Source organism: Melospiza georgiana, chromosome 5 (genome assembly GCF_028018845.1).
Source record: "Melospiza georgiana isolate bMelGeo1 chromosome 5, bMelGeo1.pri, whole genome shotgun sequence".
In the NCBI taxonomy this organism is placed as follows: domain Eukaryota; kingdom Metazoa; phylum Chordata; class Aves; order Passeriformes; family Passerellidae; genus Melospiza; species Melospiza georgiana.
In genome coordinates, this window is record NC_080434.1 from 17,424,170 (window position 1) to 17,447,826 (window position 23,657).

The 23,657-nt window shown below is 36.6% G+C and overlaps 1 protein-coding gene across 2 annotated transcripts in view; it reads left to right on the forward strand.

Annotated features, from left to right (window-relative positions):
* GSTCD (glutathione S-transferase C-terminal domain containing) overlaps window positions 1-23,657 on the forward strand; it is a 48,138-nt gene that overhangs the window by 844 nt on the left and 23,637 nt on the right. For both annotated transcript variants that reach the window (XR_009114504.1, XM_058025136.1), the window contains exons 2-5: window positions 1,977-2,408; window positions 4,035-4,496; window positions 7,379-7,633; window positions 8,315-8,408. Coding sequence is in view for 1 of the 2 variants with exons in the window: in XM_058025136.1 (XP_057881119.1) it covers window positions 1,998-2,408; window positions 4,035-4,496; window positions 7,379-7,633; window positions 8,315-8,408 (1,222 nt within the window). In the remaining variant the exon portion in view is untranslated. The remainder of the gene's footprint in view (window positions 1-1,976; window positions 2,409-4,034; window positions 4,497-7,378; window positions 7,634-8,314; window positions 8,409-23,657) is intronic.

Genomic DNA, 23,657 nt, shown 5'->3' on the forward strand with positions numbered 1-23,657 from the left:
ATCCTGTATTGATCATTGCTTTTCACTTTCCCTCTTTCAAACAGTGGCTACTGTAAATATGGCTAATAGAATAAAAATCTATCTCTTCTTGCGGAATTTATGGTGTAATTAGAGAAAAAAGTGCTGAGAAAAATACTGTGAGTGAATAGAGCAATGTCTTATTAGATTTGGTTAGTTCTGTATTGCACATTTTATTTTATTGTGTATGTCTGCACTTGCTTTTTCTTTTTACCAAAATATTTAGCCATTTTGCATAGCATGAAAATGACCAAAACACCTCATTGAGTCCAGGAACATCAACTAGAAGAAAAAAATTGAGTGAGGAATGAATGTGTATGTCTGAGTGGTTTGCATGCCCAGCAAAAGATGGACTTGTGAGTTCTTTGAGTTCACGTGGAGAACAAAAATATTAACCCAAATGCATATAAGAGTACTTTTTAGTATTGAAAGAGATACTGTAGTCAAGAATAGGAGTTTAAATGCTACAAGCTATGGGTGTGACTATGGTGGCAGTAACTCTTCTTGATTTACCTCTCTGGCAGTGCCTTCTGTGGATGATTTCTGCCACAGAGGTGTACTTAGCATATAGAGTCTGTCTCAACTTCCATGGTGTCAAGATTCACCCAAATAAAATATCTTTTGGTAAAGTAGGTATGGCATTGTGTACTGGCCTGTTCTTTGTGTGGCAGTGTATTAATTAAAGAAAAGCAACAGTACTCATAGCAGAGCCACTGTTCTTGTCATTTAATGGTTTAAAAATGTGTCACTGTAACAGACGTTAGTATTCTTAATGTCAGGTGGACTTGATTTTATTCTTCCACTCCCTTTTTGGGCAATTTGTTTTGGTCCTGTGGTAGGTAATACAAAGTAGTAAGTGTGATGTACACATGTACATGAAAAAAAATTTGAATAATCAAGGTGTTTATTTTAAAATGCTTGCATTTGTAAAAATGCAAGCAATTGTAATTGTGCAAAGGCTTCATTAATCTGGACAGTAATGTGAAAGAGTGATGCTGTTCCAGTGTCACTCGTGCTTTATGTATATTTATATAAAACCCTATTCTGGCCTCTCTCAGCAGCATTTAAATTTCTGTTCCTCGCTGCTCGAGCTGTGCTCTGTGTCACTTGTGCTAAGAGGGCCATCTAGTGTCTGTGGCTTTTCAGTGCCACCTGTCATCTCTCAGGTAATGGGCAATTCTGCTGAGTGATGGAGCAGAAAAATTACTGCATCAGTGCCTTATGTTAAACTCCTGTGGAATACTTAGTAGGAAAAATGTAGCTTTCATCCCACTATAAGGAAAATTAATTTGAGTTTTTAATATACTGAGAAGATACTTCAGCTCTGCTACTGTTGAATTGGACTGCTTTAAAGTAGTTGTGTGTTTGAGGTGTTCATGTAGTATCATGGGATGAATGTTTATTTGCTTATGAGTCCTTCAGTCATTATCTCACCCAACTCTAGATTAATTTTTAATACAGAAACCAACATTATTTCCCATGGCCTAAACACCTGCTATAAATGCCTTTTAGCAGTTACAGAAAGACAGATGGTTGTATTGGGGAACTGACTGTTGTGGATATGTGCTCAGGAACTTTTTTTAATAATGCGTGGTTAATATTGTGGGAGGTTTTAATGTAAAAACAAAAAAGGAAGCCTTGGTCTAAAATGTTAATGCACTTAAAAATTGAAAATTAAGCATTTTCTTTAGGTTTTGTTTGATGTTACAAATATGCTCAAATGTAAAAAAAAATTTACAGAGGTAGTTTTCCTATCCATGATCTTGTGTATGAAGAGACAGTGTAGATGTGAAATCATTCTTTTCTCTCAGAAAGGGCCTTCCAGTTATTTGGGCTGGATGTCTTTAATAGTGACTTATGTTAAAATCAGTTGTAGTAGATAGTGAAAGAACCAGTGATTTAAAATTTTTTTTATTCTATATTCTTTTATGGATGTCATACTCTGATTTCTATTTCAGGAACTTCATCTCAGGAAGAAGATGAAAGATAATGTCGCTGAAGAACATTTATATTTGGCTTTTTCTCATCAGTACAGAGATAGTATCTTCCCTCTTCATACATCTATCTCACTGTTTTTGCTGTCCTACTGTGACTGCAAACTATTTAAAGTTTTCTTAGTGCCGACTGGCGAAGATGTGGGTGATCAGTGTGTGACAAAAAACCTCGCTGGGGACCTTGAGATCCACTTAATCTCCAGGTGTCAGCTTCCAGTGGTTGTGCAGAGCTGCAGTTTGCCTGCTGTTGTCGTGAAAGATGACAAATTCTGCCGAGCTGGGCTTTCTGTGGTCTTAAGACATATAATACAGAAAACATTTGAGGCAGATCCATCTAGAAAGGAGGTTTTGGAACTCTTGGGCTTTAAGAAGACCTGCTTAAAAGCCTGTGCTGAAGTGAGTGTGTCTCTCTCTTAGATACATTGATTGGTTTTTTAATAAGCATTAAATGCTCTGAAGTAGACTCTTAATATTGATGTTAAGTAAGTTCTTTTAGTAAAGTATTATTTGCTTAGAAAATGCAATTTTCTCTATGGAGAAGTACTTGTATTTTGACATAAAGATGAAAAATAATTATTTTGAAGATACTACTTTTTAGCAGCACAAAAAGAACCCTAATGTTAAAAAGTAGGTCAGATCTTTGTTTCATGTCTAGCAGTATAAATGAGTTATAAAATTTGAAGTAAACTAAGAAATACCTAATTTCTCGCTGATTTTGATTTCAAGAGCACGATATATAGTTTCCCTTCACTGTCAAGGTGGCTTTTGTTTAGTTTATCCTCACCAGGTTGTCCACTGTCTTTTCAGCAGAGTGGCTACCTGGCCAGGTGGTCAGTCCCTAGCCTGTACCATTCCAGGGGATAAATCCCTCCTAGATGTGGGATATTCTGAGTTTCACATCAGTTCCTCTCAACTCATTCTCTAGTCTGTGCAGACTCATGTGAATAGCAGCTCTACCTTGGAGTTTGTTGGGAATTTGTTGTCTGCTCTTCTCAATTCCCTGTCATCCTTGATGGGAGTGTATTCCATCTCCCCCTCCAGGTAAAGATGATGAAATGGGATAGGCCTCAGCATAGACCCTTAAAGATTTCCACTCGTGACTGGCCTTCAGGTAGAGTGTGAGCTGTTAACCAGCACTGCCCTTTGAGTTGAGATGTCAGTCCATTTATCACACAGCAGTTTGCTCATCTGGCAGCTCATCCATCCGGCCTTGCCTTCCCCATGCCTCTCAGAGGCAGAACTCCACCCTGGCATGTCGGGAGTTTAGTTCAGGCATGGCTTAAAGAAAAAGGCCACAAAGCCATGCAATTGAGAGAAAAGTAACAGGTAGCTGTGAAGCAGTTCCCAGCCTGACTTCTATAAACAATTAGACTCTTTCGGGCATCACTGTATAAACAATAAAGTTTTTGGGCAGTCTTCTCATAACAAGTGTAACACTCTCTCTGGGAGAGGATGGCACCCTGAGAACAGATGTGGAAGTTTTGGGAACCGTTCACATCACAGTGAGAACACTGGTTTTGTTTTGTGTAAACAATCAACGGTGTAGTAAAACAAAAGGTGTGGTTAGAGTTTTCTCTGTTAGCCTATCATAAACCTGTATTACAGAATATGCATGAAGTTCGTTAACACTATTATTTAAGCTGACTGATCGATCAATAAATCGAGTTCGATGCATCACAGGATGGTCGTTCTCCCCTCACTTCAACACTGGCATGATTGCTGTTTCCATGGTTGCCATTGATCACCATGCCACAGCTTTGTTTCTTATGAGTGACACAGCCACCCTGATTTTATGTCAATAATAAGGAAATAATATGCTGTACTGGATAACCATTCTGTTATATATAAGATTTAGCTTCCCAATTCTGCTGTTGTAATACAGAAATATCTCAGTTTCTAAGATTAACAAAGAATGTATTTACAGCTGGAATTCCTTTGCTTGAAGTGATTAAGTAACCAAAGTAACCCTAGATTTTGTTTCTCTTTCTGTAGAGACATTAATTATGTAAATGTATTTGACAGGTTAGCCAGTGGACCAGGCTCTGTGAGATCAGCATACCTCTGGCTGTGGAAAGATTTTTGACAGCCTCTCCTGAGCACTGCCAGGCTATTCCTCCTGACATTTTACTGCTGGAAAGGAAGCTTGGAGAACCTGTCCGAGTACATAATGATGACAAAATTCGAAGGCAGAAACTTCAACAACAGAAGGCAGGTGCCAAGGCTGCAGTGCCCGTGCTTGGTGAAGAATCCACAGAGGAATTAAAACCAGGAGAAGTCCATGAACAACCACCCTCAAGTTTGGAGCTGAGTGTAGCTTTCTCCAAACTACTTGCCCAGGAAGCACCAGATGCAATCAGCAGGGAGGCCCCTCACATCAGGAGGACAAAAACCTCTGACCTTCCTCTCCTAGACCATGTTTTTGCAGAAGGGCTTTATTTTACTGTGGCAGATCTAGTGCTTTTGCCATGCATCCATCAGTTCTTGGTAAGCTGACAAATTCTGCAAATATCAATTAGTCTACATGTATGTTTTTTAAGAAGCTAAAAGTTGTAAAATATGTTAATTTAAACATATTGTGGTGTTTCCAAAGTGACTTTAACCCAAAATCAAAGATTTGTCTTGTTTTGGTACAAACACAAAAACCAGGAATTGATGAGGTCACTTAAGTTACTTCTAGATACAGAGCATACCAATGGTTAGTGAACTCTATTAACTGTTAAAATATTATTTTGGCACCAATAATTTAAAAATACTAGTACAGGTGACCTGAGCTCAACTTAAAAACTAGTTCTACAGTGGGAAAAAGTTTCTGTGGCAAGACTGTGCAAGAGTCTTGCTCAGCACAATCTGTGTGTTCAGTTTAATAAGGATAGATGCATAGGAGAGATTTAAGGAAATTACAACTATGTCTTTATTTCCCATCACAGTAAAATGATAGAATGAGTTTGCCTCCTACAGTTCTATTCCTGCAATTACTCTATGAGATTTACAGCTAAGCTGCTGTCTATTCCAGGAGCAATTGCATTTTGATTTTGCAAGTTGGTTTGCCAAATTTCCCTTACGGTGTTTGGAAACAAATGGAATTCCTGGGGAAGATGCTGTTAGTCAGATTGAGGATAACAATTTCGGAAATAAAGATAATGACTATCAAATATCAATAATGTGACAAATGTCCACTTTATAACTTCTGTAACCATTATCATCATCCTCAGTGGAGTTCTGTATGATGATAGCAATATGCTGACTTTGAATTGAGAGGATGACTTATTTTACAGAAATTCCTCCTAATTCACATCTGCTTTGTTTTGCAAATCACATAATTGGAGGTGAGCAGCAACTTCTGTATGGATGACACTAAACAAAACTATTAAGACAAAATGCTTTCTTGCTATTTAAAAAACTTTAATGTATTTCAGCTTTTGTTTTTCCAAGACCTTTTTAAATAAGAGCATAACTTTTTAGAGTAATATTTGATTTACTGGTGCTAGGCATGAGAAGATTTTTGCATCAGGTGCTTAATTGATTTCAGCAACGTAGTTGGGATCATTCTGTGGATGTTCTGTGAGCAGGCAAGAATTTTGTATTTATTGACTTTTTATATGTTGCCCTTGAGCCCTTAGTGTTCTGCAGCTCACAAACTAGGTATTTTACAATACCCTTGTGTTAGCTGACACCAAGGACTGCCCTGAAAACCTGGCTTTCAGTTTAGTTTTTACCTAATTTACAAGAGCTCCAGGATAATGCTTGTTTATTTCTGTTCTCTGGTAAATGATCATTTTCTAAGCAATTATACCTTGATGCCTGCAGTTGTCATCAAAACTGAAAAATGTGCATCTGAAAGCTTCTTGCAGGCCATGAGTTGAAACTGTTCTTGTTGATGGAAGTCCCAGAGTTCAATTCTGCATTCAAGTGTTATTTGTCACTTGTATAGCTGGACTTCCTGGATAGTGTTTAAAAAAATCACTGTAGTTGCAGTTCCACTTTGAATTAAGGGTGTGAATACTAATGAAGTCTTAAGTGAGGATGTGTCTGGAAAATATCATCCTATAAATATGAGGAGACCTGACTAGCTGATTGTAATTATAATTACCAAAAGTAGGATAATGAAGCTGAAGAGTTGTTTTTCATTACCTCATTTCAATGCTGTTATCATTCTGAGGTTACCTTTGTTATGCCTTCTATTAGTTGTAACTGTTGAAAATTAATAGAAGTATAACAAAAGCTCAGATCCTCATTTGGGAAAAACACTATTCACTTTTTAAAATACAATTTAGAACACTTGATAACAAGTGTAACAGTGCCTCTTAGAATTGCTTTCCAAAAGACTTTGTCCTTGACTGAATTCATGTGGTTTTGCCCGTGTTACTATTAGGTTATTAAATTAGATACTAAAGTTGCACAGTTTATCCTTTTGCTCCTTTAGCTATTGCTAATTACTTGTGATTACCCTAAGCATATTATAAACACAGCATGCAGGAGAGTAGGAAATTTAGTGTAATTTCAAGTTTTCTTTACCAATTTCTATTTCCATTCTTCGGACAGCTGTGGGGAAGAATGTTGGTTTTGTGTGGCCTCTCCTGCCTGTTCCTGTAATTGTGTTTTTTAATTTTCTGTTTAAAGCAGGTACAGTACCACAGAATAGTTGAAGTTGGAATAATTGAGGTTGGAAGTCTCATCTGGAGCTCATCTTGTCTGAGTACCCTGCTCAGAGCAGGGTCAGCTAGAGCCAGTTCCTCAGGATCATGTCCCGTTGTATTTTGAGTGTCTCTAAGGAGACTTCACAACCTCTCCTGTAAGAGGATAATTTCCATTGTTCTAGAGCATTTGGGAATCTAAAGAAAAGTTATTTAACGTCATCAAATGCATAGTTTTTAAAAGTAGCTGGACTTCATCTTAAAAAGTTATTTGGGTATATTTTTTTAAAATATGTGCAACATATTCTTACTTAGGAAATGTTTTTATTTCATTTTTACACTAAAAATGCTAGCTTCTATTGGAGGCCACGTTACTGCTTTGGAGATTTTTGTCTAATAGGCAACAAAACCTAATTGTTCCTATGTGGGGAAATAGCCCATATTTAGAGTATTATTTATATGGATTTTTCCTGTTACTGACTGAAATTATGATTAAAGTGGGTCATGTAAACCTTTTCATCCTATTAAGCAAATGGGAACTGCAGGTAAAGTCTAAATGGCCAGCTGGCAGTTCCACATGGAGCTCTGAACCAGCTGATTTTTGTATTGTCATCATGCTGTGAGTGCTTGTGCTCAGCATGGAGCTGAGTTTACTCCTGCAGTTTGTGCCTTTTGGTGGCTTGTAGTAAGAAATTTGCAGTAGCCACTAACTTTATCATCTTATTATTTTAGGTTTCCAGCAAGAAACAAGGCAAAAATCTGGTAAACTTGCCACTGATATCCAGCTGGTATCGAAGGGTTCAAGAAGTACCTGGGGTAAAGCAGGCTGCTGGCAAATGCAACATGGAGCTTCTCCAGCTTCCAGAGTTGGTGTCTGCTCCTGAGGAGCAGCTACAGGACTCTGCTCCAGTTCCTGATGAGTTAGAAGAGGATCATGAAGACAGTCATTTTATAGGTGGTCCAAGGCCAACCATGACTAAGTTAATGGTAATTTAAGCTTTTTAATGAGTTATTTTTATAGCCGCATTTGCTTAATTTGGAGTAGGTAGAATTTATTAGAATTGTATGAGATAATTTTGATAGCCTTGAGCAGTTTAATGCCCTTTGTTTGTCTGAAATCTGATATGCATTGACTTAGAAGTGATTCTACTTTTTTTCTTCTCTCCTGATATTTGATTCATTCAGGAATTGGGCAAAGATAGGACTGCTGGAACCCTATCAATAATTCTGAATAATCAAAGTAACTTTTTTGTTTGAATTGCAATTTTGTATTTTTCTTTCAAAGATATTTACATAACGAATGACAAAAAACTCTTGCTTTTATGTTTGAGTTCATTATCCAACCTTTTCAATTGGGTTGGGTTTTTTTTAACATCTGGGAACCCTAATGAGTTTTGTTAAAGAAAGCTGTCCATCATATTCCATAATTCAATATTTTTTGCATAGAAGCTGACAGCATTTCCTAAAAAAACTTAGGAGAGTTTTTTTGTGAGAATGAGGAAAGTGCATAATTTGAATGTTGTATAATGTAGAGTCATCTGCCTGTTGAGTTTCACTTAAACTGACAGTGTTGCAGTTTGATCTGGTGCTGTTAAATTTAGTGAGAATTTTGATACTGTCTTAAGTGGGTAAAGGGTCTTAACTTAAATTTTTCCTTCTTTCATGCAGGAAAATGGAATTGAAGCAAAGTTTTCTCCTCATCCATGCCCCAGCTGGACCCTAGACTGGACCAGTCTTCCATCTGCAGTCAGTCCTGGGGAAGGTGAGAGTTTGTGTCTGTGTGTGTATTTAACAGGGTCTTCTTCTGGTGAAGCTATTTAACTGTTTTGTAAGAAAATATTTTTTCTTACAGTTTTCAGTATGTTTCAGAGCTAAGACAGGTAAGCAATTTCAAATCTGTATTAAAATTCAGTCTGTTTGTGACACATGGTGATATAACCTCCCTCGGGTCATCAGCAGCTGAGGAACAAACTGGGAGCAAAATATTGGCCTTGATTTCAGTCAGCAGTTGACACAACCCAAAATTCCTAACCAAGCTCAGTGCTTGGTTGTGTTTAGTTTTCCATGGAAGTAAAGGCATCCATAGATACCTTCCATAGGAGTAGAGTTACTGTGGTTTTTTAGTATGTCCAGATGGTAAAAAGAGGGTGACAGATCAGAAGAAAAGTGTATATAAAAGTGTAGGTGGTCACAATGTGAGACAGAAGGAAAATCAGATACATAGTGTGATTATTTCCCTGTACTGATGTATGTCATCAAAGGAAATGTTTTAATTTTTTCCCTAGCAAGGCAGAAGCTGAAAATTTTGGGAAGAGGGGCTTGTTGAAATAAGACTGATGAATGGATATATTATGCAGCTGCTGAGGTTTAGAAAAGAGGAGATTATATTTAATTTGTGACCAACAAAGAAATGCAACATCTTTACTGTGGTTTTATTAGGCAGCATTTGAAAGGGGTTTTATTCCTTTTTGGAACTTCATTCAGTCATGGAGTTTTTGCTTGTGTTCCTGGTCCTGTGTGTGTAAATGGATTCATTGTCTTCAGGTTCATTTCCTACTTGCTGCAAAGGCTTTGTGAGTATTAAGATCAGTTTGGCTGGATATGATTAGAGGTCCTTCCTTTAGGCTAATCCAAAGCACATTAAAGGGAAGGGGAAAGTGTGTGAATGTGGGGTTGGATGGTGATAACCTTTTTTGCTGCTGCTTTATTACTCTGAGGATATATGGAGATTGAAGCTTTTGGTACTGTTAGATTTTTTCATCAAACATTGTGTTCACTTGTGAAACAAAAAAAGACATTTTTTAAAAGAGGATTTTTTTCTTTAAAACAGCTTTTTATTAATTAACTCTTCTTATCCAACTGTGCAATTCAAGAATGAGAGGTAACTGACCTACAGTCTTACAAAGCCTTATGACTTTTCTCATGAGTTGAAATACTTGTTAAGCAGGAAGTCAAAGAACTTAAAAGAAGTGCTTTATTTGTGGTATTTCATTTTAAATGAACCATCATTGCAGTAACAGTATGCATGAGATGGTATTTACTCAAAGAGTAAAACAATGTTTACATCTGTAGTCTAGAAACATCTTTGAAATTTAAGTACCTTTGAATAACACAGGCTAGGATGGTAACACAGAGCATGGTGTTCCAGTTCTGTGGAATTAACTGATGCTTTGATTAAACAGTCTCTCACACAACAATCCTGAAGGATCAGTATTAGCTTCAGCTTCCAGCACTGTTATTAAGTAAAGGGTACTTTATTGTAGTGTGGCCTCTCAACAGAGAAAAGAAAATTTTGAAAATTTTCTAACCCTCATCATAAGCAAAATTAGTTTTAATGAAAGGAGCAGCACTTAATGATGTAATTGTCTTCTAAGCAATATAAAAGTCTGTGACTTAGTGTCCATGTTAAAGTTGTTTGTAATTGCTCATAGAACTGAATAATATAATAATTGTGGAATAAATGGTATTAGATGCAGAGCTATTTGATTTGAAATGGTCAAAATTGATTCAGTATATCCAGGTTGTTTCTGGGATTTTTTTGTGAGGCTAGGTCACTCTTATTTTTGTTCTGCTTTTTGTACTGGTATTACCTTTTGAATATTTTGACTTGAAAGATTCTTTCGGAGTTGAGAATACATTATTCTTAAAAATCAAAGATGGTTTAGGGAATCTGATGTTTTATGAAAACTTTGCTAATCAAGATATGCAAATTGTGTATTTTATTTTGAAAGTTAAAAGCAACTGTATTTTTAAAATTAAATCCAGACAGTCATTTATTCTGTAAAACAAAGAGAGTTTAAAGAGACACTTTAAAGTTCTCTATTTCCCTTTCAAGCCTGTCAGAACTCTTTGAAAGACTTTGAAGATTTTTTTAATAGTGTTTTAGCCTCTTTCAGTGACTCAGGCATCCTGAAGCAGGAACTCATCCTTCTTCTTCAGCTGATCTTTCCATATCAGAGAGCTCTTTGCCTGCAAGCCACATGGGTGTAGCAATCCAAGGGAAGTTCAACTGAAGCTGCTTCTCATTAACTTCTCCTTGAGTAACAGTTTTGCTGCATTCATTTAAATAAGTTTAAACCATATTTGTGTGTGCATTCTATTTTGCAGTTCAAGATTTGAAAAACCTATCATGGCAGTACAGCCAGGTTGCTTCACATTCTTGATATATACTTGAGAAGTAAATAATTTTCAGTAACAAAGAGAAAGCAAAAATACTCATTTTTATAATATAGGTAATACTGGTATATCTTCTTTTACTGGCTTGCCTTAAAAAGAGTGTTCTTGCAAAACTTTGTATTTCATATTTGACTTCTTAGGATCTTTTGAATGTTCAGAGATAAATAACATTGTGTAGTTGGCCTGTGGACAATTTTCATGGAAGTTTGTATGCAATTACTAATTTTTAGACAAAAAATTCTTCAGGTTTAACTGGAAATAATAACTTAGGCACATCACCAAACCAGGTAACTCATGGATGACAACGTACACTGTTCCTACTGTTACTGTACTTTTTCTCCCTTTTTCTTTTGTGATTGTCTTGGGCTACCAAGCAAAACAAGGGAAGGAAATTAATTATTTTATATTTTTATAATGCCTATTTGGAGACTGGAGGTAAAGCTATTTTACATGTTAAATTAGTATGTAGTAATGATTTTTAGGCACAATGATTTACTAAAATGAATACTCTTTGAAAACATAGCTAGTTTCCATGCCTCAAGAAATCAATGCATATGCATTGTAAGCAATACAAGTTCAGTATACTTATGTTTGCTTGAGGTCTGTTGCATTTTCTTAAGTGATGTTTTGATCTAGATGACAAGCCTACAGCCTCTGAAATATTCAAAATCTGCAGGAAAAAAACAACAGTTGCTAGTGTATCTTATTAAAAATCATCCTAAAAGAAAGATTCCAAGTTCTAACAGCTGCATTTTGATTCAGTTGGGGATGCATTCTCCTTGGTGTTAGGCCTGCTCTGTAAAACCCTGTTGTGATGGGTGATTGATGGACTTTCATGTGGCTGACAGTCATACTGCAAGGTGTCACCTTTGTTTCAGTGCCTTGCTTTGTGGAGTAAGTGTAAGCCCTCAGAGAATTACTGAAGCTTTAATGCTTCATATTGAATATCTCCTACAAGAAAGTTCAGGTTTTGATGAGGTCTAATTGCTGGAGGTATGATTTTTACAGTTCACGAGTCCTTGTTAATTGGGTGTTTATTAGGCTCTGGAGAGCTTTGTTTTGTAGAGTACTGTACATAAACTTCAGTGTAGGCTTTTTTAGTCCTGTTGTGGTTTGTGTTTGTTTACTGAACGTATTAAAGAATTAAAATTAAATACTGCAGTTTGCCAGTTGAAATGTTTTACAGATTTATGGCTTGAGCACTGAAGACAATTCATAATGATTTGGTTTTGTAAATTCACAGTTGTTTTGGTTCTGATGGTTGAAGCATGTTCTTGATTAATCCACAATTAACTTTGACACAATGTCTGCACTTGACAGTCAGTGGCCTAAACTGACTTTACCTGTGTGGAATTAGAGTGTGATCTGCCCTAGATAGAAAAATAAGTTTTATTTGTTAGATTGTGAGGTTTTTTCTCTTTTGTCTCTGAAGTTATTAGGCAGGTGGAAGGGCATACACCCCGAAAACATTAACTCATAGATGCCTAGCAGATATTTTTAAACAAGGTTGTTAAATTAGTTTTTCATATCTTAATCAGAAATCTTTAATAAATGTTAAGTAGCCTGCTAATTAACTCTGCCTTTTGTTTCATTTAAACTATTTGGTCTTTCTTTTACTCCTGATATAATTGTAGTAGAGTTTACTACTTTCCTTCTCCCTTTTATATTTCTGTATTCCTTATTCATGGGATCACAGAGCCCCAAAGTTACATTATTCATCTCTTAAAGCAGAAGTTTAGAGGTTACATGTGTACTAAGTGCTCCACAGCATGGAGAAGCAGGTCATTTTTTGTGGAAGATTACTGTTGAGGGGTGAAGGAATGCTGACCCATTCTAGCAGTTACGGTGTGGAACAATGTCCAGCATGTTATGATTAATAGAATTCAAAAAGACATTTTCTTTTGAACGTGGCTCAAAATCATCATCAGAGGTATTTTTGGGGAATAGAAATGTAGTAATTAATATCCTTTAGTGGTCAATAAGGTGTACTTAAGAGTGATGTGGTGCTACAGAGTGTCACTTTGTAGAGAAGGGGGTGATGACATATTTATTTGTATTAATTAGAAAGATTTACGAGGAGGAGGAGTTAACACTTTTCTGTCTCCAAATATTCTAGATATGCTATTGGATAAAATGTTAAATTTTTGTTGACATTACTCTTCATAATATTTTTCCAGAATATACTAATATCTTAGTATTTGCAATTACTGTAAAATTTAAATTGGTTTTCCGTAGCACCAATCTTGACTTTAAAAGGGATATTTGATCTGCTTCAGTGTTCTGGTATTTTTTGCTGTAAAATGTCTTCACTGCTTATTTGAAGATTGTTCTGTATGTTTTGTCATTAGACTTCAATCCCAGTTACATCAATGATGGGGGTGTACAGCTTGTGTGCTTCAGCTCTTTTGTGTCACACCATATCCCAGAGTGTGGGGATTCATCATCCACTTACCTATGTGGCATAATCAACACAGGGATTTAAACTTATGGGGATTTTACCCGTTTTTGCAGTATTTTTGTAGGTCACTTAGGCTGCTGTTTTCTGCACATTGTGGCTGAGGGACAGGTGAGTTTTCACACGGCTGTTCTGTGTTTCCTGTGCAAAGCCTGAGCTGTCCTTTCAGGCTGAGGCATCAGGAGACCTTTGGTACCCCTGAAACAGCACTTTGGCTTTTTTACTTTCTTCAAAGTGTAATGTTTAGCTGTGCAATCTGTCTTTCAAGAGCAGAATCAGAGTTTTTCTCAGCTGTATGTGTGACTTCTGGAGCTTAAAATCTTCACAAACCACAGGAGGGCAGCACAATCTCTTTGGATGTGGAGCTGTGCCCTGGACTAAGGAGTCATCCTGCAGAAAGATGCTTTGTATGTGGCAGTTTTCAGCTCAGTAATCTCTAGTCCCAAAATATGGGACCACCTTTTGTAAAAGGTGACATAAAACAAATTTTCCCCTCCTTGAATTAGAGTTGGTAATTTAACAGTTGACTCATTCATTGTGCTGGATTACATCTGAAAGCAATAATTGCTGTATAAACACATAGCAGAGTAACAACTTCTGCCTTGAAAGTTTTCAAGTCTGAGAAAAGAGGTAACAGCTGAGCAGGGAGTGAAGGAGAAGAAAAGTTGATCAGCTCAACTTCTGCTGGAGTTTTATGTTCTTTGGGGAAAAGGAGTAATTCTGGGAAGACATTTCTAAGGAAATGAGGAGCTTAATGAAAATTTCTGGAAATTTTTTTGTGGCTTACAAGTGACAACATGCAGATATTTATGCAAGAGATTTATTGTTTTTAATTAGTCAATAAATACTGCAATAGTTCAAGAGCCAATGTTTTGGAATTAAAAAACATGGTGGCATCGTAGGCTAGGTTATGGCTGGAATTCAAAGGAAAGGGAAATAACTTATTGAATATGTTAGAAAAAAAAATAGACAAATGAAAGGATGCAAAGGAACTAACCAGTAACTCACTAATTTTTTATTTTGTAGCAACACTCTGAGCACATGAAAATATGTGACTATCCTCATTAGGATGGGAGTAAAGTAGAAATGGAAGTCAGAAGGAAAGAAAAGTCAGAATGTGAAGAGCTGTGTGGCCTAAACTTTGCACAGGAGCAAAATGTTGAAAATGAGCCCCAGAAACAAGACAAAAAAAAATTCTCTCTCTTAATTGAACCTCTTATGAATTCTCTTCCTGATATAATCTTGCTTTCAGAAATGCACTGGGGAATTACACAGAGGATAAGATCAGATTGCCTAAGTGTGAGAAGGAAGGTATAGTCTCTGAGCTTATACACAGAAAATACTACAACCTAGAAAGTGAATGAAACTGAGGCCAAGTGTGTCTCCTTCTCTTTCTCAGTGACAAAATAGTGCAAAGACTTCAAAAGAATTTAAGTTATGTTCTCACTTAAGTTTTTTGACACTCATATTTTGTTCTGGGGCTAAGTCCTTTAAAAACATTATTTGTTGTTTCTTTGGGGAGAAAGTAGGACTTGCTGGAAGTTGAAATATTTCATAGATTATTTAATTGTCTTTTTTTTTGGTAATGATCTTTGGAGAACCCATTACATTATTTGTAGATTATTGGTGAATAGATAGTTCAAACTGTGTTATCAATTTGCAATTTTGATTTACCTGATTACAAAAACTCTATTAATCTCTCCTGCTTAGTATTTAATGTCCTTAAGTTATTTCTAAGGCTACAGAGTAGGTTCCAGGTTGCCCAGATTTAATATGCATTCATAAATTATCATAGTAAATAAAATGGAGTTTTATTTTGTGGTTATTAAAGTAAACAGTTTCCTGCAGAAATGTAGGCAAGCATGTTTTGAACAACTTATTTTCCAATGTCACGATTTTCTATGTTGCAAGTACAGAACAAGTACAGAAGAGTACAAAAGAATCATTACCAAGGTATTGTCAAGTTTTGTGCAGCATTAGTGGATTTCTGGGAGCTCTTCACTGACATTTTATAAGGAGTTGATGAATCACAGGAAGGATATTTCATCCCATAAGATGTACCTTGAACATGATGTTTGTGCCCAAAGGTGAGCACTGTGTGAGGGGCTGCATTCACCTTCTTCCCTCCCCCAGGCTTGCTGTGTTGCCGAGCTGAGGTACGGGATTCATTTCCAAACCATAAATCAGCTGTGACAAAGTGTGAGTTAAGGAGGAATTTTTCTGTCTCTTGGAGTTGCTTATGGATTCCATCTGCACTTTCATTGGTTTTGGATATTCGTGTTAAGAGCCATGAATGCATTATTTGATTTGGATGCAGTTTTACATTGGATAAGGTCATGAGTTTGATTTTGGCTTTTCCTGAAGGCAACTTTTTGTGCACAGTTGTTCATTTCAAGTTCTAATCAGCAATTTCGAGGAAGTCAGTACTGCTGTGTTTAAGAAAAAAAAAGCCAAACCCCATAGTGTTGAGAAACACCATAAAATTACTTTGAATGATTCATAATCTGTTCTGAGTAGTTTGATTCTTTCAAAAATTTTAATTACACAAACGAAAGGCCAGACTACTGTATGCTTAGTGTTTTATTGAAGGTGGTATTAATTATTTTGCACTCTAAATGCCTCTGCTCCAGATGGTTTGGATATGCTTCTGAAAAGTTAATTTTTGGCTCATGTCTCATGTCAAATTTCTGGCATCTTACCATAGCAATATCAAAAGGAGTTCACATCCTTTAGAAACTTTTAAAACATTGAAGAGCAAAGTCAAGTAGGAAGTTCATCTTTTTGTAGAATTATTTTCTAAGTGCAGGAGAATAATCTCAACATTAAAATGAGTCAAACCTAATCTGAAGCAATAAAATTTGTCCCCTCCTAATGTGGAATATTGGTTTAAGCATCCAGAGATAATGGGGAGAGACGTGGTGCCTGTGTTTCAGCTTGGGCTTTAAAAGTTTGGCAGGTCTGTCATGGAGGTGTTGATCTTTGTGTTGGTGTTTGAATGGCTCATGTAAGCAGTGTGAGTAGACCAGTTGAGGTATCATCAATGTAGTCATTCCATCAGCACACTTTCCCTGGAATTTTCTGATGTATCTGATTGGTGAAGGACTCAAATCTGCTTAAATGCTCGTGAATATCCCACTTGCAGATCTTCCTTGTGTTCTTGTGGTTTTAGTGACAAGAATTAAGAAACAAAAGAACATCTTCTCACCTCAACGTTTAAGGTACTTCTGAGTGCTTCCATGAAACTCAACTGGACAAACTTTTCATCTTGTGGTTGCATTGCCTGTTTTCTGCAGAATTTCATTTGTTAGGAACCAGAGTATACTGGATGATAGTAAAAATGGGCTCTGAAACTCTGCTGTTTTATACAAACACTCCTTGCTGTCCTAAACTTTGTACCTGATATCACTGAACATCAGCTCAGGTGGTAAATGGTTCTAGGCTGGATACACAATTTTCAAGCTCTCATACGGAAACTGGTTTTCCTTCTCTGCCCTTCATAGCTTGAGACAGGGAGAAATGTGGATGCATGTCATGGGCTGCCATGAGCTAGCATTTCGTGCTGCATCCTGGATGGAGTCATGAGTTTAGGCACAAGTTCAGGGGGATTTAATTAACCAGTGTCTTTAGCAAACAAGACAGTGCTTTTACTTGCACAATATTTGCTAGTTTTGTGCAAGAAATAAGTCAATTTGTAGATATAATATCTTGAATCATGTCTCATACTTCTATTACAAAACTGTAAGAATTGTGAAAAGTCTTGTAACCAGGAGGTTTATTGTTTTTTGTATGTAACTTTTAGAATCAAAGGTTAAGAAAGGATGTTTACTCTTGAACAGCTTCTGAATTTATTCTTGTAGTAATTTGGTTCTTTACCCATCAAGTATAGCTTTTCTATGTGTGCTAATGCTGAATATTGAGGAATATGATTATGAAAGCCAACATAAATGGATATATAGCTATCTTTCAAAATTGTTAGTATTCTATAATGTATTTTTTTGAGCACAGTTTATTACTTGACAACTTTTGTGAAGCACTGCCATTATTTCTTCAGTATGCTCTCATCATTTTTGAAAGCCTGAAAATGATTTCTTCATTAAAATAATCTGCTTCTCTAAAAACAAAACAAACCCCCAAAAACCCAACCTGAACTGAGACAAAACACTTCTTAATCCTCTATTTTATGCTACTCAAAAACATCTGCCAAATGGATTGCTTTCCAACTTATCTGCAGCACGGATTTGACATTCCTCTGCTTGCGCTTGTTACCGGATGCTTTGGCCCACTTGTGATCTCACTTGATGGATATTGGCATTATAAGCTCTCTGTAACTTAGTTGGATGATGTTAGGTAAGGCAAAATGCAGAAAATAAGTCATACCTTCAGTCAAGCTTTCTTGACATTTTGGTTCTTAATTGTTTTGTAAACACAGGTTAGTTTGTTCTTGTTTGTATTACCCAATTCCCTTTTGTTTTTGTTTTGGTTTTTTTTGTGGTTAATACATGCATTTTGCACCTCTGTATGTTTTTAACTGTGCCATGAAGATCATGGTCACAGCTGATTCCCACTTGTAGGGAGCAAGTACAACATATGGCAGAGATTATCAACATTGAACTCCTATTTGAGCCACAAGGTCAGAAATTTCATGTAGAGATCAGGTTGGTAGGTTGTTGCAATGAGAAGCAGTGGGGCTGAAAATCAAAGGAATAACGTTCTGCAGAGCATTTGAGTTGCTTGTAAATTGCACTTTGCCTGGGTTTGTGTCACATTCAAAACATGCTGGTTTAGGTGGACACACTTGTTCATGATTGTGCTGTTGGAAAGATTAGCAGATTTTGTGGTATATTTTTTTCCTGAAAGTCCTGCAAGGATATATGAATTTTGAATAATTAGGTAGTATCTCATATCTAGTTCAAGACTCTTTATGAGGAGCTTTTTTTGAATAAGTTGTTGATAATTTTAATAAATATGGAAATAGCTGCTTAGAAACTGTCTGTTTCTTAAGCTAGCTAAACAGATATAAGGAAACTTCTGATTTTTTTTTTATTTAGTAAATTTAATTTCTGCAGTGGTTTGTAGAGCTTACTCTTCCTCACTGCAACCATATATGTACTTTGTTTCAGAGTAGAAATAGTCCTGCTGAGGTAATGTAAAAATGGAGCAAAAGAGCTTCAGTAGAATCGTAACTTTTTAATTTTATGTTGTTCATTAAGATGACTCAGATTTGCTACTGTGCAGTATATACAATACCAAAGAAATGAGCATTAAGACTAGTTATTTCTTTTGTATCAGAACTATGATACATAGGTGAGTGCTGCCTACTGCAGAAATTTTATATTTAATTTAATTTTGTTGTGTGGCAGAGAGGGACAGAGCACAGTGCTCAACTAATTCTTCTGAATTATTTTCAGTACTAATTAATTAATTAAAAGAAAAACTCCAGCACTGTAATGTTTTAGTTACTAACTCAATACAGCTTTATGGAAATTTAAATCTGATAGAATGTGGTCTGTTGTCCATTTGTAAGACATCCAGTGGCTGCTGCATGAGTAAAATTACAAGCATACTTTATTATATTTTTTTGTATAAATCTGCAATACAAGAGAAGAAATGGGCTTTACAGACTTTGATTTATCAAAGGATCTTGAATTCCTTTGTACTAAAGGGGGGAATTGAATGGAAAACCAGTGATTCTCTTCCATCCTCAAATTTCAATGCCTGTAGACTATCTTGCATAGGTACACAATGGAGGTTGTGATTACTATTACTATCAGGTTTTCATGGCTTTTTGAATTAAAAATGCCTCTTAAAATTGCTGAATACACTGTTAAGGATACTTCTGTAGTCCCATACAGTATTTTTCCTCCATTGTAATAAACACTTTTCCATGTAATTGCAATATAATTTTTATTATAGATATGCTTATTCTGACTTTGGATCTTCTCAGCTTGATTTACTCCAGAAGTGGTTTAATGTAAGTAAAATAATCCCATCAAAGTGCCTCAAAATAATTGCACTCTTAAAGCAGAAACACCCATTTTAAGGATTTTATTTGTATAACACTATTGATTTGACTGATGAACCTTCTCACTGTGGGTTAGCCTTTGTGCTGTGCTGCATTTGTTACTGTCGGAACAGTTTTGTCCCTTTGGCTTGAGGAGAATTTGCACACAACATCCATACCCCATTGGCTTACTGTTCTCCAAATGCTTCCCCTGCTCTCTGGGTAAACAAGGGCTGGGGCAGCTGCAGAACATCTGTCTCAGAGCTCCCAACAGGAGTGTGGGTGTCCCTGCTCTCAGAGGAGGGGTCCATGCAAAGGTGAAGGATCCCTGTGTTTCTCAGTTCCTTTCACCTTCTTAGGGGAGCTTTTATTTCCCGGAGACCAATATCACTGGGATCTTTCCTTCTCAGTTCCCTGCGCAACTATAAGTCCAGAGAAAGAGTGCTGGCTGGCAGTGTGTACATTTTATGTAGAGTGGGATGCAGTAGGAATCTTGCAAAGTCTTCTGTGTGGAGTTTGTCAGTAGGAAGGCAGTGGGGTAACAGAACATGCAAGCTGTTAACCCCATTCTGAAGGTGACTATTGCTGTCTGAGCTTGATATGCATTTGCTTGAGCCCACTTTGTGTGTGTACATGTGACAGGCCAAATTTGTTCAAATATACCAGATAATCCTTACAGTATAGAGGTTTTATTTTCCTCTTTATGTAGTGATTGTAGAATGTCCTCATTTTTAAATGATGCAAAGCATTCCTATAGTCATTTATCAGAAATATATGCTTATATATATTAGAACAGATTTTATGTTTAAGAGCAGCTAGCTGAGGCAGTGCCTAGCAGATGCACTTCTGAAACATTTCTTCAGCAGGTACTGCTATAAAGTCTACAAACTATTAATTTGTTTCAATGCTAGATATCCTCTCTTACAGTTTATTAGATGATGATGGGGTTTGTAGCTGCAGATGCTTGGTGAACTATCAGATCAGTTTCTGCATCAGCATTGAAAGATGATGACAGAGTAAATGTGTCTGTATGACCTCCAGTACCACAGCTCTATCCACATTTGGTGGTGGTGAGGGAAAAGGAGTTCTGAGATGGTTTTTGCACTAGAAGGACAGTAGGGCCTCCAGAGGTCTTACCCAAAAAAACATTGCTGGGATGACTTTTTGTGCTGGGCTTTTTTGTTTGTTTTCCAGCTTTTGGCTCCTTTGGCATTATACTGGCATATAAAGTTTGTGTCAAAGCTCATTTGCTACACAACAAGCTACAAATAATTATCTGTTGTTTGAATATCTTAGGTTTATAAGTCTATGTTTAGTTGTATTTTTTCATTAAGGCAGATGTTTCATGAACATGCCTTCTGGCAGTTAGTGGGAGATATATTTTCTTTTTAAGTTTCTGAAGGCAGATATTTCTTTAGTCTGAGTCTTTGTTTAGTTGACAGAGCTGATTAATTTCTGTTGGAAAAGAGTTCATAATTTTTCATTTCTGTTGGCTTCAATTTACAGAAATTCAACAAGCTGTTTGAATTCACTTCGGTTCATGCTGCACAGTTTTTCAGTGTCCATCCCCTCAAAACTGTTATAAAGTAACAAAATTAGTACATGAAGGGGATACTGTTGTACATTTTCTCCCCTTGCTAATTAGCACAGAGGATTTGTGTGGGAGATAAATTTGTGGGTGACCTTTCTGTTTAGTTAGGTGGCCTTAAGTATGCTGGTAGTTTGTAGAGTAAACAGAAGTGATGTGTAAAGCAGAAGGTGCTGCCCTTTGTCTGCAGCCAGCTGCCCCAAGTCTCTCTCTGTGGAGGGGCCAGATGAAGTCATGACTTTATTTCCTAATGCTCCCACTTGAAAAGCCCGGGGAGCTGGAGTGCACTACTGGGCTGGTGCCCACAGTTTCATTAACTTTTTTCCCCCCCATTGAAATCCAAGTCTCTGTTTCAAAGATGGTTTAAGGGATTTATGGATTTTCTTGATTATTTGCTTTCATAAACTATGTAAGAATAATACAAAAGGCCACCTGGCACAAAGCTGCTTACAGCACAAGAAGAAGGAGCCTTTTATTATTGGAACCATTGATTAGGCAACAAGTGCCAATTTTATGTATTTGTTGTCTTAGAAACTCACTTTTGCCTCTGCTTTGGGTTTCAGGAAAATGAATTAACCTGTGACAGTATTTTCAAGCTTGGGTACTTTTTATTCCTTATAATAACAGAACACTCCCTTCTGCTCTTTTGTCAAGCATGTATGTAGGTAGTGGAGAACTGTGTGCACAGCTATCTTTTCATCAGTGTTTCCAAGGTTATCTTTCATTGGATTAACCAGAATTTTTTTAAAAATTCACCATTAGGCAGCTTTTGAATTGAGATAATCAACTTGTCTCTTAACTGGTATTTTATACATGCTCTGAAAACTGTCTAGGAATGTATTTGTGACGGGTTGTGTAGCATAAGCTGACCAGTTCTGTGTTATTGGAGAGGCATTTCCTCCTTCTTTTAGTGTGTAGTCCTTCACAAATGCATTAAAACACATTGAAATTTTATTTAAATTTCATATTCTAAACTTGATGTAAAATGTTACTGTCTTCATGTTGCATGTTTTTGACTTGTCATGAAGAATTTCTGTTTATGCCAGGATTGTTTAATTTCACAATCTTTCTGACATAAAGGGTGCAGTAAATTAGCATTAGTTGGTAATGAGTGATTATTGCTATGTAATATGATCCAGATGACCACACCATCATTTTTATATATTAAAAGGAAAGGAGTGGGTATTTATTTTGTTTATTTCATTGGTTTGTCTTCCACTCCATCATAATTTGTTTGAGCTTATTGTTGTCAATCTGTGCTTTACCTAACTTGGCAGGATTTGAATGGGTCATTTGGATTACTGACAACAGTGAAAAGGAGCACTTTGAACAGAAACATTCTGCAAAATGCTCTGATTCTGTTAGTGTGGATAAATATCTGTTACAGCTTTAAAGGTGGTGAGGGTACCAATGGCCTGGCTGTCTTTAGGAATATATTTGTTACAAAGCCTGGGTTATTTTCTCTGATAGTAAATGTCAGTCTTGATTAGCCAGTGGTCTGATTCTTTCTACATAGTTACAGCAGTTCTCCAAGCTGAGAATGCTGAGATACATGTTGGTTTCAACCCAAACTGGTTACTAAGAGCCCCATAGACATTTTAAAGGGCAGTTGAGGAGCTGTACTTGGCTGTGGCCTGCTACCTGCAAAGTTGCCCAGCAGGCATTCTGTGACAGGCACTTAATTGTGGCTGAAGGACTGCCATCTCAGCAGCTTGGGGCTTACTCATTGTGTCCTCATAGTCTGAGAAAACACTGGAGGGAAAACACTGTGGAAAGAGAAATGCTGGTTGAAATTTTTTGTTAGTGGTGGTTTTGTTTGTTTGCTTTTCTAAAATCTGTTATGCAAACTACTAATGGCGAAAGTGTATTTATTCTGGAGGTTAAACAAACTTTAATGTTGATCACCAGTGTTCACAGTGGTAAACTGGTAACTTGGCAAAGCAGATACTGATATTCAACATCAGAGATTAATAGAACACTTACACAAAGCTCACTTAAATTGTATAGGAAATATTCTACTTAGCTATGAATGCAAAGGAAATAATTGTGTTTGCTGTCTAAACTGCAGTCCATTTTGATTCCCCTCTGCCCCAACTTTGCTTCAATAATTAATTAGAAAAAAAAATAAATGAAAGGAAAAAAGTTGAGTGATCAAGCAGTTACTGTTACTGAATTAAAACCTTATGATGGAGTTCAGTAATTCCTGTATTTCCTCTGAACTCTTGAATGTTTTTTCAGCTCTTTTAGGTAACGTAAAGCACATGAATACCAAAGACCCTCATTTCATACAGCAAATTCAATCAAATTTCCTAAAATTTTCATAAACTCCAGATTTATACAGGATCAAGCTGTAAGTGCTGTAATAATCGCAGTGTGTAGATCAGACAGAATTCAGAGAATGGAGAAATGTGTGAACTTGGCCTTTCCATGTGCAACTTGGATGCCTTTGTTTGGAAGTTATATACAGCCAGTTATTTGCATGTTGAAATGTCATCAGACCTTAGCAGTGTGAGATTTAATTTTTGTAATGACTGAAATTCAGGATGAAGTTTCAAGGATGAAGTTCCTTTTCATCAGGATGTTCTGAGGGATTTCCTCCAGCCATTCATCTTTGTAAAGTAAACAGGCCTAATGTGTGAAGTTCAGCTGAAAGTCCTGCTGTTTGTCCTGCAGCCAGTTGTCCAATTGCTTGACACATAAGGGCTAAATGAAGCGTGTCTGTCTTCCAAGCAGCTTTTTTTTTGTTTCTGACTTATTATTTCAGGCTCTCTCACTCTTTTTGATAAGCAAA